The sequence below is a fragment of the Drosophila mauritiana genome, chromosome 2L, assembly GCF_004382145.1.
Source record: "Drosophila mauritiana strain mau12 chromosome 2L, ASM438214v1, whole genome shotgun sequence".
NCBI lineage: Eukaryota > Metazoa > Arthropoda > Insecta > Diptera > Drosophilidae > Drosophila > Drosophila mauritiana.
Window position 1 is genome coordinate 16,302,094 of NC_046667.1, and position 15,542 is coordinate 16,317,635.

Genomic DNA, 15,542 nt, shown 5'->3' on the forward strand with positions numbered 1-15,542 from the left:
TTTTCGTTTCAATTATGCTTATTTGATTTATTTTTTTAATGAAAGAAATACTTGATAGGTTTATACAATATATTTTTTGTTTTCTTTAGTTTCGTTTTTTGCTTAGATGTGGGTGCGCAGATGCGACTATATAAACGTAATAAGCGCATATCATCTGGTTTAGAAAAACTCTGTACAGCGGCGCACTCATAAAATTAAGAACACAAATAATAATAACAACAAAATATATAAACAATCGAATTGAATGGAACAATTTGTAGAGGATAGCTGCTTGTATTTGTTCTGCCATTACAGTGAATTGCTTTTTGGAATGCCAACAAAAAATCGAATTGTTCTCTCAATACTTTCTAAGAACTGAGGGCGTAAATGGGCGTACACGGAGGTATGGGCTAACAAAAACTTAGTTTAAACGGGGAACAAACATGCGCTTAAAGATAGCAAGAACAAACATCATTGCAAGTGTGATGGAGAAGCGGAGGATCAGGCTGGAGATATAGATCCCCCTACGACTCTTATTGTTAGTTAAGGTTTCAGGCTGGCGGCCTGGCTAAAATATTTGTTGTGTGCCTGTGCATGGATGACTTGTTGATTAGACCACCTAGGCCTTGCCAGCGATGGGTGCGGCACCTTGTTTCTGGTTCTCGTTTTCCTTCTCCAGCTGCTTGCCCAGGTATTCCCTGATAAAAACAAAGAGAGAAACAAACGCATTTTGAGTACACAGAGAATTTTGATGATAATCCTGGTCATGAATTGAAAACAAATGATATGAGGATCACTGGACCTGAATGTGGAGAAGGGGAGCGCATGAGATGAGAGGCATGGAAAGTCCATACTAACCAGTTGTGTACCATCAGCTTTTGCACAGCCAGCAGGGCTTCGTATCGCACATTGGGATCCTCGTGGCCAAGATGCTGCATCACGATCTGCTTGCCTCCCAATTGTTCCAAGACGCTAGAGAAATAGGATTTGTTAATAGGATTGTATGTAACGTAATATTAAATCGATACTTACTGCTTGCCGCGGGGATAGTGGCGAACATACTCTCCGATGTCGAAGCAGGCGACGGAAAGGATGATGGCATCTTTCGAGGTTTCCAGGAGGTGGACGAGAATACGCAGCAGCTCGTAGTTCTTCTCGTTCAGGCGCTGGGCATTCTCGCGCCAGAACTTGGCCGACTTGTGGACAGGCGACCACTCCAAGCGACCGCTTCGCACCTCTGTGGCGTACTCATCGAAGGAGCTCAAGTCTTGCACCGAGTTCTGGAGCTTCTCGCTCAGGTACTCTACGTCGGCGGTAATGTCCTCGTCGTCGAAGCGACGCTGCTCCAGAATGGATAGCTGCTTCAGCACCTTGCACTGGACCATGGCGATGCAATGGTCCTTGGCCACCGATGAATCCTCAGGCTTCTCGATCAGATTGCGGAAGACCGCGAGGATAATGCGTGTCACCTTCTCCTTGGCACAATCGCTGAGGATATCAGCCAGGATGGGGATCACGCTGAACTTGTTCATCTTGGCGGCCAGCAGGGGATTGAAGGTCAGCACCCAGAGGCAGAAGATCAACTGGTATTGCACCTATGAATAAGAAATCGAATTTAAATTGTACCAAACAATTTACGCATTTCAATTTCAAACTCACCTGGAAGTTGACCCGGGTCGACAGGATACGGATCAGAGTGCTGATTCCGTCGACTCCCACAAAGGCGAATCGATACTCATCCACGCGGAGCATCATCTGCAGGCACCTGGCCACCGACTGGATGTATTCGTTGTTCTATCAATTGTAAAATGTTTTGATTAGTTTTACTCCCGTATTCGATTATAGTTTCATTGGTTAGGATTGTTAGTTATGACGATATCTGCTGAAATCTATTTTTCGCTAGCTACGACAACGATAATTACTAAAGCTACGTACAATATACGAAATAAAGTGAAATAGAAAGTGGACAACATTTAAGAGAGATAGAGTTGGTAATGCAACATCATCAATGGGGGTTCGAACAGTTCACCTTATGCCATTGGTTTATCTTTGTGTAATTTTGGTTGATTTTCGTGTAGTTTTAACCATCACCCGGGCCTCGAATTACCGTTACACCACACTGATATGCACTGATTCATACACTGCTTGACAACACTGGCAGCTAGAGCCTTCGCGCTGGATTTTCCTTTGCTGTCTTCTCTCGCGCTATTAGTTGGGTTAGTAAACAGTTACGAAATAGACTAAGATTTGCCACACAAACACACGGATCTCAGTCGAAGAGGTAGGAATTATAAAGAATAAAAGTAAAGAAAAAAAACTACAAAATACTATTTGTTTAGTTTCTAATTATTACATATTTACGAAATGAGTCAAAATCATTGATCAGTTTTTACAAGATAAATTTTACAAATTCCTGTTATACGTAAATAACAGAAAAGTTGGTAAACCTTTTATATTTGATAAACTAAGTTGTTATATTTCTAAAATTCTATCAAAATTGGAACTATAAGGATTGACTGAGCTTATCGACTGTGTTTCTTCGTGTGACCATAAATGTTTTATAGTTTATTCGTGTTTTTGTGCGGTTTTTGGTGGGTGGGTAAGTGTATGTTTTGGGTTGTTTCGGCGAGTGGTTTGCTGAGAGTTTGGTTTGGGGTTTAGTTGTTTGGAATACCGGTATCACACATTTGCCATCCTGCTGCTGGTGATCACTGCCAACGCCCACCTCGCGATAGCTCTCGTTGGCCCTCTCGGCCAGCTCGTGCTGCTGCTGCAGCTGGGCCAGTGTGGGACTGTACTGGTGGCCATGGTGGTCTTTGTCTTTGCCATGCAGTCCATGCGTGTGCACAAGGATCGTTTGTGTCCGCTTGGCCAGCTGGGCCATCTCTTGCAGATATGCTAAGCCCTACGGGTGGGATCAGAGGTCGAGGGTCGTTGGTTGTGGGGGCGGTTCGTCCACAGACATCGATTCAATCAATTCATAGACGGTAAATTGCATATAAATTAAAATTGTTCACAGGGTTCGAGTGTAGCGGAACAAATTAAAACCATAGATGGACAAGAACACAAGGTAATAACAAACTTATATTCTGGTGCATAATTGACACATGACAACGATTGCACGTGATGATCGGTAAAAGTGAGGTGGCGAATTTAAAAAAATCCAGGATAATATACGGTTTGGATATGGTGTGACAAGATTCTGAGTGCTGATGTATGGCAGAATGCAGTAACAAACTCATTGCGTTGACAACCCGTTCGCAGAGATTTCACGAGTACTTCACCAAGACGAGGTCAGTTTTGTTTGGTTTTCCAACGTATACAAGGTCAGTATTGCTTGGTTTAGTTAGTTTAAAATAAATTAGAGGTATTCAATATTGACAAACATGCAGAATGCAGATTATTTGGTTTCTTAGCTCTTAACTGATTTAAGTGGTTAATTAAAGTCTTAGTCATTTGATTTCCATAAGGAAATCGTTAACGGATTAGAATAAATTTGTATTAGAAATGTTTTTGCATTTATAGCATTTGCATATCACTAAAACAAAGCATGCTAACCAGTATCATAAGCTATATATTACATGCCGAAAGCTAAATGCCTGCCTAGGAAACCCATGTATCATTTATAAAAACTGACTATATACAAAATAATATTTGAAAACTTTGGGAGGTTGATTCAGTGCAAGCATTGCTCAGAAAACTACATATACTGGTACAATCTTCACATGCTCTCCTATCTTCATAAACAGATAACAGGCTACAATAAACATGCTATCGAAGGAATTCACCCAGTACCACACACAATCAGACTCACATTGCTGGCCAGCTGATCCTTCAGGAACTGCAGATAGAAGTTCAGGTCGGACTTGGGCATGGTCTCATGGCCCCAGCAGGCGAATTTGGCCAGGATGCGCGACGACATGTTGACAATAAAGCCATCCTGACGGTTCAGCAGGTTCAGGAACGGACCCCAGATGCACTGCTTCAGCTTGCCGGCTGTCTCGTGGAACTGATCCACACGGGAGCGATCCTCCTGCAGCAAATCGTCGAGCAGCACAAGGATGTACTGAATGGTGGAGTCCTTCGACAGATGCGAAACCAGATTAAGCAGCGTCTTCACCACCTGGCTGGAGTTCTGGGCCAAGAAGCTGGCACGTGACTTGTCCAATGCGCTGATTGCCTTGTAGTCCTCCTCGCTGATCATCTGCGACTGCATGTACGAGGCCCAGTTGATCGTCCTGGTGCGGATGTCCGCCGCCTGCTGCTGCAGCACCGAGGTGGCAGCAATCATATCTGGGGGCAAGCAGTAAACCAAGTTAATGGGTGCATTAAGCACGGGGTGCTGCGCTGGACGGCCAGCCACCCCACACACCCACACACTCGCACTTCGATTTTTCGCAAAGGTCGAGTGAGAAAGGTGCGGTGAGGGGGAAAACTCACCAATGTTCTCCTCGGGCAAATACAAGGCGGTAGTCATTTTGAGGGCTTTTTGCGACGACGCTCGGCACACACAAATTCAAGCACAGAATTTATGAAAATCTATCAAATACAACCGAGTGTTTTTCACACTACTGCGACACAGCACCGAAATTCAGCTGACTGGTCTTGTGACTTTTCTGCAGCCTTCAATCGAATATTCGATATATAAGAAATCGATATGCCGAGCAGAGCCCGATGTTATCGGTAGCTTGGAGCTGCCAACGCGTCTTCTGTACTTGTGGTATATTACATTTAAAAAAATATTATTAAGTTAATTAAAATAGTAAATTCGGATCTTAATTCATTATTAATAATTTTTATTTCCATTTTTAAGGCACACATTTCTAAAGGAGATTTTGTACCTTACAAAACATTAATTACTCTTCAACCTAAAAATAGGAATCACGGAGGTTACGACAGGCATTTCCTTTGGTGTTTACTCATATTTGATAGAACCGAAAACTTCATATTGCAGTTGGCGCACCTATACGGTTTTTCCCCCGTGTGGATGCGGATGTGAACTTTCAAATCGCTAGCGCGGGAAAACGTCTTTGAACAGAACTCGCACTCCTTAGGCTTGTCCCCATTGTGCAACCGCATGTGGCGGCTTAGATTAGATGGGTACTTAAAGGACTTGTCGCAATGGCTGCACTTGTACAGCATCTCTTCGCTGTGGGTCAGCGTGTGTGCATTGAGATGGTAAATATGACGATATGACTTTGAACATTGCTCACACTTGTGCGGCCGCTCCTTGGAGTGGGATAAAACGTGGGCACGCAATGCATAGGGACTGGCATACGAGTTGGGACACTCTGGACACTGGTATGGGCGAGTCTTCTCGTGACTTAGTAGATGACGACTGCAACTGGAGGAAAACGGAAACAACTTGGGACACTTGGGGCATTTGAAAGCCCGGTTGGGAGGATCTGATGGCGGACACTTTGGTCTATCGGATGAATCCTCCGAGTGGCTTAAAGTATGTTCCTTGTGCATCTTTGCATTCGCAAAAGACTTTGGACACTTGGAACACTTGTATCGCTTTCCATGGGATCGAAGGTGTAATCTATAGGAGTCCTTGTCCTCAAAATATTTCGGGCAGTAATTACATTTGTAGGGCATGTAAGAAGTGCTGCTTGATGCACTAGAACTAGATTTCGCCTTGATATTAGCTTGATTTAGTGAATGTTGCTTCAAATGCGCTATGGATGCAATACTTTTTAGGCGCCGTTTGACGTGATACTTTTGGGCAGGCACGTCCGATTCCGATGCAGGGTCATAGTCATCCTTTTTGTATGTGTCCGCTTCAGAGTTACTAAAATCTGAGCCAGAATACTTCGATTCATGGCTACCGGCATTATCTTCTGAATGGGTTAGAATATGCTGACTAAATTGCGAAGCTGCCGCGAACGATTTTGTGCACATGGAACACTTGTAGCGTCGTTTACCATGAGAAAGTACGTTCGGAATAGTTGGGGTTGTATCCAGATCCAATGCTGTTGAAATATAGTTTGGGAGACTGGGTTGATTAATCTCCTCAGCTTCTATCTTGCATATGTCGTTCTCGAATGGATCATTTGATGCTGTGCCGACTGCTTCCAGGTATAGCTCATCGTCCACAGGCTCGTTTTTTACATGGTATTTCTGGGCTGCATTCGTTTCAGGGCCTTCCAGCTGGTTTTCTATTCGCGAGCTCTCGCTTTTGAATATTTTAAAGATCTTCTCCCCTTCAAACTTTTGAATGTACCCAAATGCCTCACGGGCGTCTTCCAAGCACTCTGGACAGATGGTTTCCGGCAAAAAGTCGCCTCTTTCTACTTGGTGGCCAGACCAGCAGGTAATCATATCGGCAATGGAAACTCCCGGGTCCTGTGTCCCATCGAATATGTTGATCATGTCGCCTTCCTGCCGCAGGCAAACCCTGCATACCGCCTCCTCCATTTTTCTAAATCAGAGGTTATAAGGGATTTCTACAAAGAAACGAAACTTGCATTAAATATGGCTTATTTATTACTTGAATGCAATGCTAGCTGATAAACCTTACCAGTGTGACCATCATTAAGATGCTCAATTATCCCAGAAATGTTTTGAAAAGGTAAACATATGTTTTTGGTATTTTTTAATGGTTTGTTTATTTTTGGCATCTCTGAGAATGCAGTTTACATTTTCTTGCAAAAGAAAGCGCTGCTACAATAAAAATGCGAATTTCGCGCCTCTTCCAAGTGGCCAGGATGGCGAACGTTACAAGGGAAGATTTACAGGACTATCCGTCGAGATAGTTGATCCCGAACAGGCTAAATCCCTGCACGACAATGGTTGTTTTGGCAAGGGAAGCAAATCTCGCGGAGGACCTGAAAGTGGAGACGAGGACGAAAGCCTGCTCCTGGGAATGGAAGAGTCCTGCTTCCTGGCTCACTATTTAAATGTTTTAGACATAACCAACTTAGCCGGAAATTTCATGGACTTCCACATGTTTGTGGAGGTCGCCAAAGATCAAAATGATAAATTTGTTGAGAACTTGGCCAGCTATGTGTATTTGAAGTCCAAGAATTGGGTCATCAAGAGTGGCATTAAGTTCGGCGGTGATTTTCGTAAGTTTTGACTAGAGAGCTGAGAAATATATCTACTAACTTTTCTCTTCTAGTTATCTACAAGCAAAGTCCTCGCTTGTACCATGCCAGCTTTTTGGTCATTGTGCAAAGGCCTGGTGATACGGATCACTATCAATCAAAGAACTTGAAGGGTGTTCAACGCGTGGCAGAAACTTCTGATAAGGATGTGCTGATCCTGACTGTCCAACCGCCTAAGGAGATAAGGTCTTCCAGGGACTTGAAGGAAGCCACAGTAACAGAGACTATTGTGCGGCGTTTTAATTACTTAACTTTTGTACAAAGCAAACAACAATAAGGAACTACTTAGGGACTCTACAACTTCTCCAGCCGGTGCTTCTTGGGTATGCCAGTGCTGCGATAGTCGGCGCGCTCCTGTAGATATATCTGCTTGCACTCCTCCTTGAAGGCATCGTTCTGATACCACTGGGTGAGGCATTCCTTCAGGGCTGAGTTCTGCTTCCGGCAGGTGGCCACCATCAGTATACTGCTGGCCTTGCAGCACTCCTGGAAGTCGGCCACCTCCTTTGAGCAGAACTCCGTCTTGGCACGATCGCGCATTATCTTGGGTATCAGTACTTCGCGCTCCACCTTGCGCAACCTGGTATCATTTGGATCGCCTGGCAAGGGCAGTGTCAGTTAGTGTGCACATTCGAATACTCTTAGGACTCACCCAATCCATGGGGATTGTGAGGATCCACGGCTGATTGTTGTTCAAGGCTCATATTGTGTTAAAAAATACTATTTATTTTGTATAACAACTTTTAGTGTGACTGCCACCGATGCGATGAAAAATACTAGGGATATAAAAATACCACGAGGATACTAAAATTAAATCCACTTTTAAACATGTTTTAAAAGATATAAAAAATGCTACTTAATAATTCGATTTGTTGAACATTGAAATTATTTAATGATCGTCTAGAACACCGACTAAAATGTATCTTTAAACCGATAAACCACCTTTGTGTATTAAATTAGCCAAAAATCCAGACGCATTTTATTACAAAACTGTGCATTTTAAATGCTTCAATCAAAACCTAACTAAGCGGCCAGGCTCGCAGCGCTGATTGGCTCCAAATCTCGCACACCATCCTTGTCCACGACGGCGACGGTGAAGTTCTTAAGGTTGACGACCAGGCGCTTCTGGATCTCGGCAATGCACTTCTTGAAGACGTCGTAGGCCTCGTCCTGGGTTATATTGGGGTGCCAGTATCGGTCATAGATGCTGGATGCAAAGATCGCACCATAGCCATGACCGGCGTAATTCACAGGCAGTGCATTGGCCAAATAGTCAATGAAGGTGAGCTCCGGACCCGCGTTGGGATCGTAGCTTTGGAGAGGAAACACATTAGGCATGGAAAGCATATGGATTGACTGATCTCTCGATCCTTACCCGGCCACAAACATGAAGACTTGGTAGGGCGTGCGGCTGCGAAGATATTCGGCTAGATTCTTGCGCGTAAAATGCGCCGATGCATGTGGACTCAAATCGTAGCCATTGCGCATCTTGTACAGCGCTATGTTCTTCGAAACGAATTCGGTGAATTGCTCCGTGTCGCCCGATTCGCCGACGGTTGAAATAAGCAGACTATCCGACACCTTGTGGATTTTGTTCTGATCTGCAATGGAAATTCAAGGAGACTCACGAAATAAGACCCAAGCAGCCAAGAAAATGAGCACCATTTAGGCTTACCCTCTTTCATCACTATAATGGAGCGGGCGTGGGTGGTGTCCGCAGCCAGCATCACGAAGTCGGGGCCCTTGATACCCAGTAGAGTCTCCATGTTGCTATTATATTTATACTTTCGGGGTTTTCAACGAAAATTACAAGTTGTTTGTGAGTTGCCGAATGCGATGACAAGCAAGTTAAATGGAGAGTGACCGTATGCTGGGCGGCTAAAAATACCGCTACTCCGAAAAGATACTAATAAATATAAGCTAACACATATTTAAAATTTTATTTTATATTTAATTTTTATCATTTTAAATTCATTTATTTATACTTAATTTTCAATTATACCTAATTTAAATGATATTCTAATTGTATATGTTTACTTTCTTACTAAAATTAAAAGTAAAATTATTTCAATGGTTTCAACTTTACTTAAATATCTTTATTTTATTAAACCCATTTTTGGTTCCTTTAATATGAACATCAAAATATACATTTTTTTTTTGTTTTTAATTATTATTTATTAAGTGAAGAATCCGTACATCATAATATAGCATCTTAACATCACAGGGTGGAAAATATAAATAACTTAAATTATTAATAAAATTGAATATCTTAGTTATATATTAATTTTAATTTTAATTACAGTTAATCAACACTTGTATGAGTGTTCGATTAATAGTTGGCCACACTATTCCCTTGTTATCATTTCATTTCACAATTAGTTTACGGAATTTGAACTATTAAAGCTAAGAGACATGCAGGCACCTCCTCCGGAACACTGTCCTGGCGTGGAAAGCGAGGAGGCGGGCAAGGGAAGCGCCTGTTCGGGATGCCCCAACCAAGGAGTCTGCAGCGATCCCAACAAGAAACTCGAAGATCCCGGCAAGGCCTTGGTGGTCGAATCCATGAAAGATGTCAAACACAAGCTGCTGATCCTGTCCGGAAAAGGCGGCGTTGGCAAGAGCACGGTAACCAGCTTGCTAGCTCGCTATCTGGCCAGGATTAATCCGGACAGCAACTTCGGCGTGCTTGATATCGACATTTGCGGTCCATCGCAACCGCGTTTAATGGGCGCCCTTGGGGAAAGTGTCCACCAGTCCGGGTACGGTTGGTCACCTGTGGGAATCGAGGATAACGTGTGCCTGATGTCCATCGGATTTCTTCTGGGCTCTGTGGACGATGCCATTATTTGGCGAGGCCCCAAAAAGAATGGCATGATCAGGCAGTTCCTGAGTGAGGTGGACTGGGGAAATCTGGATCTCCTGTTGTTGGACACACCACCTGGCACTTCCGATGAGCACCTGTCTGTTGTTTCGTACCTGAAAGACGACACCAACCCGGAGTCACTGCGCGCAGTGATGGTAACGACTCCACAGGAGGTGTCTCTGCTGGATGTACGCAAGGAGATCAACTTTTGTAAAAAGCAAAATATCCCCATTGTGGGCGTGATCGAGAATATGAGCAGTTTCCGTTGCGGCCATTGTGGAAATACCTCCGAAATCTTTCCAGCCAAAACCGGAGGAGCCGCTGCCATGTGCGCCGAAATGGGAATCCCGCTGTTGGGTTCCCTGCCTCTGGATCAACAGATATCCAAAGCCTGCGACTCTGGCGAGGATTTAACGGAGTTCAAGAACATCACCACTGAGGCGCTGGAAGGAATTTGCTCAAAGATTATGGCCAGCTTTAGTTAGGAATATAGTTAGAGCCCACTGGGTTTTTTAATAAAAAAGATGCCTGTACAATTTTATGTAACATTTATTATAAGTATTGAAAAAATATTTCCAATTGGAAATACCGACTCCACCTGAGGTCATCAAATTACGTCTCGGTCTTCACCAGAAATTAGATTACCAGGCAGTTTACAACATGCCCCTTTACCAGATAAGAAAACATTCTACAATATTGAAGTAGTTTGGAGTTAAACATTGAGTATGGGTGGGGAAGATGGTGGGCTTGCTAGGGACACATCCGTGGTTACTTTTCCCGTGGCATCTGACGGTTGAGCAGCAACCTCAGTGGCGGCCTGTTCAACATTTTGCGCGAGTATTGTGTCCCTGGCCGTACTTTCCAAGGGCGGCGCAAATGTGGTATCCCTCCCTAACTCGCCAATCAAGCGGACTATTTGCTCTGACGGCGGGGCTTGGCTCTCCTCCGTGGAGGTATCGTCTTGGTTCTCGCCAGCTATCGTGTTATCCCCCTCAATCGTTCCACCCACGTACTGGCTGTTAGCGACCACCGGCGACTGAGTGGGCAGCGTAGGCGGATAGTTCAGCATAGTGATGGAGTCCGTACAATCGCTGACCTTGTATATGCCCACTAGGAAATTGGCCAGCTCAAACATGTTGACACGAAGTGAAACAATTATGAACTGGGCGTTTTTCGTACGTTCCTAGGTAAAGACAACAATTGGCGTTAAAATGTGAATGTGAGACAAGAAATCACAGAGATATTTACCTTGATATAGTGCCCCACTATAGACACATTCTTGAAATCCAGCGCCGCATCAATTTCATCCATGAAGTACAGCGGAGAGGGCTTGTAATAATGCAGGGCAAACACAAGTGCCAGTGAGGAGAGAGTTTTCTCACCGCCTGAGAGATTCGAGATGTATTTCCAGCTTTTCTTTGGCGGGCGCACCGTAAAATTGACGCCCTCGGTGAACGGATCCATGGAGTCGACCAGCTCCAGCTCAGCATCGCCGCCTAGTGTGATCATCTGGTACATTTCCTTCAGTTTCCTCGTTATAATGCTAAAGCCATCCATGAACTCCTTGTACCGTCGCTTGCGCACTTCCTCGTACTTGTCGCGCATCTCATTACGCTTGGAGGTGATGTCCTCCAGCACACGGACGCGATCGAGGTAGACTAAGCGCTTCTCGTTGAACTCCTTTATGCAACTCAAGTTGGGCTTCTTTGTTTTCAGATCTTCCTCCAGCATAGTTTGCTTATATTGCAAGGCTTCCAGAGTCTCTGCCTCCAGCTCTTCTTCGTTGAGTTCTTTGAGTGGCGCTTGTGGTTCAGTCTCTCCAGGAATCTCGTTGAGCTTCAAAGGCGCCAGTTGAGCCTGCCACCCGGGAATGTCATTCTTCACCTTGTTCATTCTTCCCGCTGCAGCTTGTAGCTTAGTATCTATTTCAATGCGCTCGATATTTCGTTTGTTCTCCTCCTTGGTGATCTCATCTATTTCTTTTTTTGTATCGGAGGATTGGGATTTGGCGCCCTCGATGGACGCTTCCGATTCCTCCATTTCCTTTTCCAGCTCCTCTTTCTTTTCCTGAGCCTTCTTTCGATCCTCATTCAACAATTTCAATTTTTCTTCTGCAGTTTTTATATTCTCACGGAGATTATTAGTGTTTCCAGTGATTTTCGTTATATTTCGATCTGCTGTGGCCAAGCCCACATGCAAGGACCGCACGTGGGAGGCCAGTTTTTCGATCTGGATGTTTACCTTCTTGATCTTGGCCTCCACGGGCTTGACACTTTCGTTTCTAAGGGTATCGTATTGGTTCTGGATCTCTTCGATTTGGCTGGAAACAGCTTGTTCGGCGAATTGTGCTTGTTCCAGCTCTTGCTTCGCTGCTTCTATTTGCTCCTCCCGCTCCTTGACTGCTGTTTCGTCTGTTGTTTTCTTGAGCATTCGCTGCCGCTGCGCCTCGCATTGCTTCAGGTTGCTGGCCATCTGTTGTTCCAGGGAAGTGATGCTCACCGCCAGCCGCTTGTACTCCGCCTCGTCACGCTGCAAGCCATTCTTCAGGGTTTGAATCTCGCGCTCAAGACTGCCCTGCTGTTCCTGGCAATAATTGACGCGGGCCTGTAGCTCCTCCGCCTGAATCTGCATGTCTTCTAATGCCTTCTGGGATATTTGCGAACTGTCAGCCGATTCTGCCGTCTTGGTGCGCACCTGGGTACCCATTTTTCCGCGTATAGGACGATTGCCGCCACCAGACATGGTTCCCGTCATCTCGATCATCTCTCCACGTAGGGTCACAACTCGGTAGCGTTCCCTGCCGTAGGCGATGCGGGTGCCCTGTTCTAGATCGTCACACACCAGTGTGTTCCGCAGGGCGAAATAGAAAGCGGTTCGTACGCGGTCATCTTCAACCTTAACCAGATCGTACAAACGAGGAACGTTTTCTGGTCTGCAATAGTAAGTGAATGGTGTAAGTACACGACATTTTTATTCTCTATTGCTATTACTTACGTATTTATCCTGGAGTTGGCATCACGACGATGGTGCTCAATCTTGTCCAACGTAATAAAGGTGGCTCTGCCCACGTTGTACTCCTTTAGAGCGCCAATGGCCGCCGATGCGGTATCATAGTTGTCCGTAACAATGTTGTCCAACCGCCCGCAGGCAGTCGAAATAGCAATGTCGTACTTGGCATCTATGCCACCCAAATCACCCAGGCGTCCTAGAATACCAGGGATCTTGCCCTCCATCTTCATACGCATGAGGAAGTCTAGGACCTTGTTATTGGATCGCTGAGCCTGCATGACGCTAGATCTTTCATTGATCTGCCGAAAAAGGTATTTATAAATAGAAGAACGATATAGAATGCAATTAAATGAACCATACCTCTGTTCTTAGTTTGTTGCACTGCATGGATAGGTTGCGCTCCTCTTTAACCATTTTGTCCACTTCCGCGGACTTGCTGACAATTTCGGTCTTCATCTGTGGAATGCTTTCTTTCAGCTCGTCCACCCTTGTTACTTTCTCCTCCAGACTTTTCTGCGACTGCTCGTACGAACTTTTAAGGGTTTCATATTTCCTTGACTCAGTGGTCTCCGCCTGTTTAAGGATCTTGAGCTGCGACTCGAACACTTGCAGCTCTCCTTTAGCCGTGTTGACCTTCTCCTTAAGGCCCACCAGTTCGTCACTGAGCTTGAGGCGCTTCTCGGTAAGCGGCGCAGTGGTTTTAGTTAACTCGGCCTGCTGCTTTTCAAGCTCCTCATTCAGTGTCACCTTATTTACTTCCAGGCTCTCCAATTTCTTGTTGCAATCTTCAATCTCGCGCTGATTTTTCTCCGGCAACATGTGCAGATTCTCCACCTCTTTTTCGTTCTTTTCTATTTGTGCTTTGTCCTTCTTGCGCTGCTTGTTCGTGTTCTCCATTGTGCTCTGGATCTCTGTGTAGGCACTCTCAACAGTCACAAGTCTTTTCTTGATCTGCTCGCGCTTCTTCACTAGAGCTTCGTAGGCTCTGAAATGAAATTAAGTAATGGAATGTAATATATAGCTTAGTTTGAAGTTGAAATTAAGTACTTACTCAATTTCCTTTCGGATGATTGTTTCCTTTTCGGCTCGCGATTGTTTCAGGGCAGCAGTGCCCTCGTCGTGGGTTTTCAGATCTTCCGCACAGGCTTCGTGCTCCTGGGTGTACTGCTCCAGCTTGCTCTTTTTGATGCTGATGATCTTTTGGATGTGGAAGGATTTGGTGCGCACCAGTTCATTCTCCTTCTTCAGATAGTCGACGGCCTCATTGAACGGCTGCTCCAGATCTTTCATCTCGCGCTCGGCCAGCTTGCAGCGGTTGTGCTTCTCTGTTCGGTCGTCCGTGAGTTGATCAACCCGTTGGTTAATCTGCTGCAGTGGGCGAATGTAGCGCTGCGTTCCGACAATATCCTCCAGGTATTCCAACATCCCTGTTTCATTTTCAGTCTGTCCTTTTGGCTTCATCATGGCAATGGACTCCACTTCGCCCTGCAGGATGAGGAAGCGATTGTGCTCCAGATCCACATGATGCTTCTTGAGCAGCTTAGCCACATCCTTGAGCTGCGCCCGCTTGTCGTTGATCTGGTAGTAGGAAGAGTTGTCCGACATGGCAGTGCGTTCGATAACAATGCTAGAGTCGGGCACGTCCTCGCATGTGCCGTCGCCCTTGTCTACGATCTGCTTGAAGTGGACGGCTACCGAGCAGCTACGCAGATTGGGATAACTAGACGAGGAGTGGATCAAGGTGGAGACACGCTTGCAACGGATGCGATTGGCTCGGCAGCCAAACACAAACATCATGGAGTCGATAACGTTGCTCTTGCCACTGCCATTGGGTCCAATGATGGCAGTGAAGCTCTGGTGGAAGGGACCCAATTCCACTTCGCCCGCATAGCTCTTGAAATTCCGATTCACAATCTTCGAGATGATCAGGCGCGGTCCGGTGCTCTCCATGGAGCAATGCGGCGGCACAGGAGGCGGTATGTATATGTCGCCGATCCGGGTGCCGCCCTCCTCGTCGTCGAAGATCAGTGCATCATCCAGCGCGTCCGCGGCGGCGTCCTCCTCCTCCTGTTTTTGCTGCGCCCGCAATTGTTGCTGAGCAGTTAGCTGCGGTACGCGAAACTGGCCGCTCTGCCGGGCTCCGCCAGCTGCCTTGGGCGTGCCCTTGCTGAGACGCGCCTTCTGCATCGTGTGCTATTCTCAGTAAATTCTCCGTGTGGATTTATCTAGGAAAAATCCACGAATTACAAAATCGCGATTTCGGGCGCCAATGGTAATAGGACGCTATCAGAAGTGTGACCGTCTCGATGTGCTCGCAAAATACTGACAAGGCCGTTGAAAAAGTCAGATAAGTTGGCAGCTCTATAGTTTGAATTTAAATTAAAAATCGTTACATCGACGCTAAGAACCAATTTCAAATAAATATTCTAAAACATATATGAAACTGCTATTTGTAGTTATAATATAATTAAATAACAATAAAAATCAACTAAGTAGTTTTTTCGATGGAGTTCACAAAATACTTAAAACTACTTAACTTCCAAACACGCCGTGTAATAGTTTGGAAATTATGAATAACTCAGCGC

General features: G+C 45.2%; 7 protein-coding genes across 8 annotated transcripts; 2 read left to right on the forward strand and 5 right to left on the reverse strand.

Annotated features, from left to right (window-relative positions):
- Positions 1–55: 55 nt before the first annotated feature.
- Positions 56–4,604, reverse strand: LOC117135200 (V-type proton ATPase subunit H). 2 transcript variants are annotated; one of them, XM_033295283.1, is made up of 7 exons: positions 4,420–4,604; positions 3,794–4,272; positions 2,654–2,884; positions 1,639–1,773; positions 1,012–1,574; positions 838–951; positions 56–677 (listed from the first exon to the last, which is right to left on the reverse strand). In XM_033295283.1, exons 1-7 carry the CDS (start codon positions 4,454–4,456, stop codon positions 599–601), a joined length of 1,638 nt encoding a protein of 545 aa, XP_033151174.1. In that variant the 5' UTR covers positions 4,457–4,604; the 3' UTR covers positions 56–598. The 2 variants fall into 2 exon arrangements, with proteins under 2 accessions (XP_033151174.1, XP_033151175.1); XM_033295284.1 differs by lacking the exon at positions 2,654–2,884 and having other exon boundaries at positions 4,420–4,603.
- Positions 4,605–4,754: 150 nt separating this feature from the next.
- LOC117135201 (zinc finger protein 135-like) lies at positions 4,755–6,518 on the reverse strand. The gene is made up of 2 exons (XM_033295285.1): positions 6,500–6,518; positions 4,755–6,425 (listed from the first exon to the last, which is right to left on the reverse strand). Exon 2 carries the CDS (start codon positions 6,394–6,396, stop codon positions 4,870–4,872), a length of 1,527 nt encoding a protein of 508 aa, XP_033151176.1. The 5' UTR covers positions 6,397–6,425; positions 6,500–6,518; the 3' UTR covers positions 4,755–4,869.
- Positions 6,519–6,576: 58 nt separating this feature from the next.
- LOC117135202 (probable tRNA-splicing endonuclease subunit Sen2) lies at positions 6,577–7,382 on the forward strand. Its single transcript, XM_033295286.1, has 2 exons — positions 6,577–7,046; positions 7,100–7,382. Exons 1-2 carry the CDS (start codon positions 6,578–6,580, stop codon positions 7,360–7,362), a joined length of 732 nt encoding a protein of 243 aa, XP_033151177.1. The 5' UTR covers position 6,577; the 3' UTR covers positions 7,363–7,382.
- On the reverse strand, positions 7,285–7,859 carry LOC117135204 (COX assembly mitochondrial protein homolog). Its single transcript, XM_033295289.1, has 2 exons — positions 7,738–7,859; positions 7,285–7,684 (listed from the first exon to the last, which is right to left on the reverse strand). The coding sequence occupies exons 1-2, from the start codon at positions 7,787–7,789 to the stop codon at positions 7,380–7,382; spliced, it is 357 nt and encodes a 118-aa protein (XP_033151180.1). The 5' UTR covers positions 7,790–7,859; the 3' UTR covers positions 7,285–7,379.
- A 177-nt stretch (positions 7,860–8,036) lies between these two features.
- Positions 8,037–8,951, reverse strand: LOC117135203 (probable proteasome subunit beta type-2). The gene is made up of 3 exons (XM_033295288.1): positions 8,761–8,951; positions 8,461–8,686; positions 8,037–8,397 (listed from the first exon to the last, which is right to left on the reverse strand). The coding sequence occupies exons 1-3, from the start codon at positions 8,849–8,851 to the stop codon at positions 8,109–8,111; spliced, it is 606 nt and encodes a 201-aa protein (XP_033151179.1). The 5' UTR covers positions 8,852–8,951; the 3' UTR covers positions 8,037–8,108.
- A 464-nt stretch (positions 8,952–9,415) lies between these two features.
- Positions 9,416–10,481, forward strand: LOC117136951 (cytosolic Fe-S cluster assembly factor NUBP1 homolog). Its single transcript, XM_033298104.1, has one exon. It carries the CDS (start codon positions 9,498–9,500, stop codon positions 10,431–10,433), a length of 936 nt encoding a protein of 311 aa, XP_033153995.1. The 5' UTR covers positions 9,416–9,497; the 3' UTR covers positions 10,434–10,481.
- Positions 10,482–10,558: 77 nt separating this feature from the next.
- On the reverse strand, positions 10,559–15,251 carry LOC117136941 (structural maintenance of chromosomes protein 4). Its single transcript, XM_033298092.1, has 5 exons — positions 14,009–15,251; positions 13,318–13,942; positions 12,943–13,256; positions 11,197–12,880; positions 10,559–11,131 (listed from the first exon to the last, which is right to left on the reverse strand). Exons 1-5 carry the CDS (start codon positions 15,142–15,144, stop codon positions 10,661–10,663), a joined length of 4,230 nt encoding a protein of 1,409 aa, XP_033153983.1. The 5' UTR covers positions 15,145–15,251; the 3' UTR covers positions 10,559–10,660.
- Between the last annotated feature and the right edge of the window lie 291 nt (positions 15,252–15,542).

Coding starts and splice junctions, on each gene's coding strand:
- LOC117135202 (XM_033295286.1), top strand. CDS start 6,578: ATGGTTTGTTTATTTTTGGCATCTCTGAGAATGCAGTTTACATTTTCT. Junction 7,047..7,099: donor TAAGTTCGGCGGTGATTTTC/GTAAGTTTTGAC, acceptor TTTCTCTTCTAG/TTATCTACAAGCAAAGTCCT.
- LOC117135203 (XM_033295288.1), bottom strand. CDS start 8,851: ATGGAGACTCTACTGGGTATCAAGGGCCCCGACTTCGTGATGCTGGCT. Junction 8,687..8,760: donor CATTATAGTGATGAAAGAGG/GTAAGCCTAAAT, acceptor TTTCCATTGCAG/ATCAGAACAAAATCCACAAG. Junction 8,398..8,460: donor GTCTTCATGTTTGTGGCCGG/GTAAGGATCGAG, acceptor TCCTCTCCAAAG/CTACGATCCCAACGCGGGTC.
- LOC117135204 (XM_033295289.1), bottom strand. CDS start 7,789: ATGAGCCTTGAACAACAATCAGCCGTGGATCCTCACAATCCCCATGGA. Junction 7,685..7,737: donor TCACAATCCCCATGGATTGG/GTGAGTCCTAAG, acceptor TGCCCTTGCCAG/GCGATCCAAATGATACCAGG.
- LOC117136951 (XM_033298104.1), top strand. CDS start 9,498: ATGCAGGCACCTCCTCCGGAACACTGTCCTGGCGTGGAAAGCGAGGAG.
- LOC117135200 (XM_033295283.1), bottom strand. CDS start 4,456: ATGACTACCGCCTTGTATTTGCCCGAGGAGAACATTG. Junction 2,885..3,793: donor AGGATCAGCTGGCCAGCAAT/GTGAGTCTGATT, acceptor TCCCACCCGTAG/GGCTTAGCATATCTGCAAGA. Junction 1,774..2,653: donor ATGGCAAATGTGTGATACCG/GTATTCCAAACA, acceptor TACAATTGATAG/AACAACGAATACATCCAGTC.
- LOC117136941 (XM_033298092.1), bottom strand. CDS start 15,144: ATGCAGAAGGCGCGTCTCAGCAAGGGCACGCCCAAGGCAGCTGGCGGA. Junction 12,881..12,942: donor GCCAACTCCAGGATAAATAC/GTAAGTAATAGC, acceptor TTACTATTGCAG/ACCAGAAAACGTTCCTCGTT. Junction 11,132..11,196: donor TAGTGGGGCACTATATCAAG/GTAAATATCTCT, acceptor GTCTTTACCTAG/GAACGTACGAAAAACGCCCA.
- LOC117135201 (XM_033295285.1), bottom strand. CDS start 6,396: ATGGAGGAGGCGGTATGCAGGGTTTGCCTGCGGCAGGAAGGCGACATG.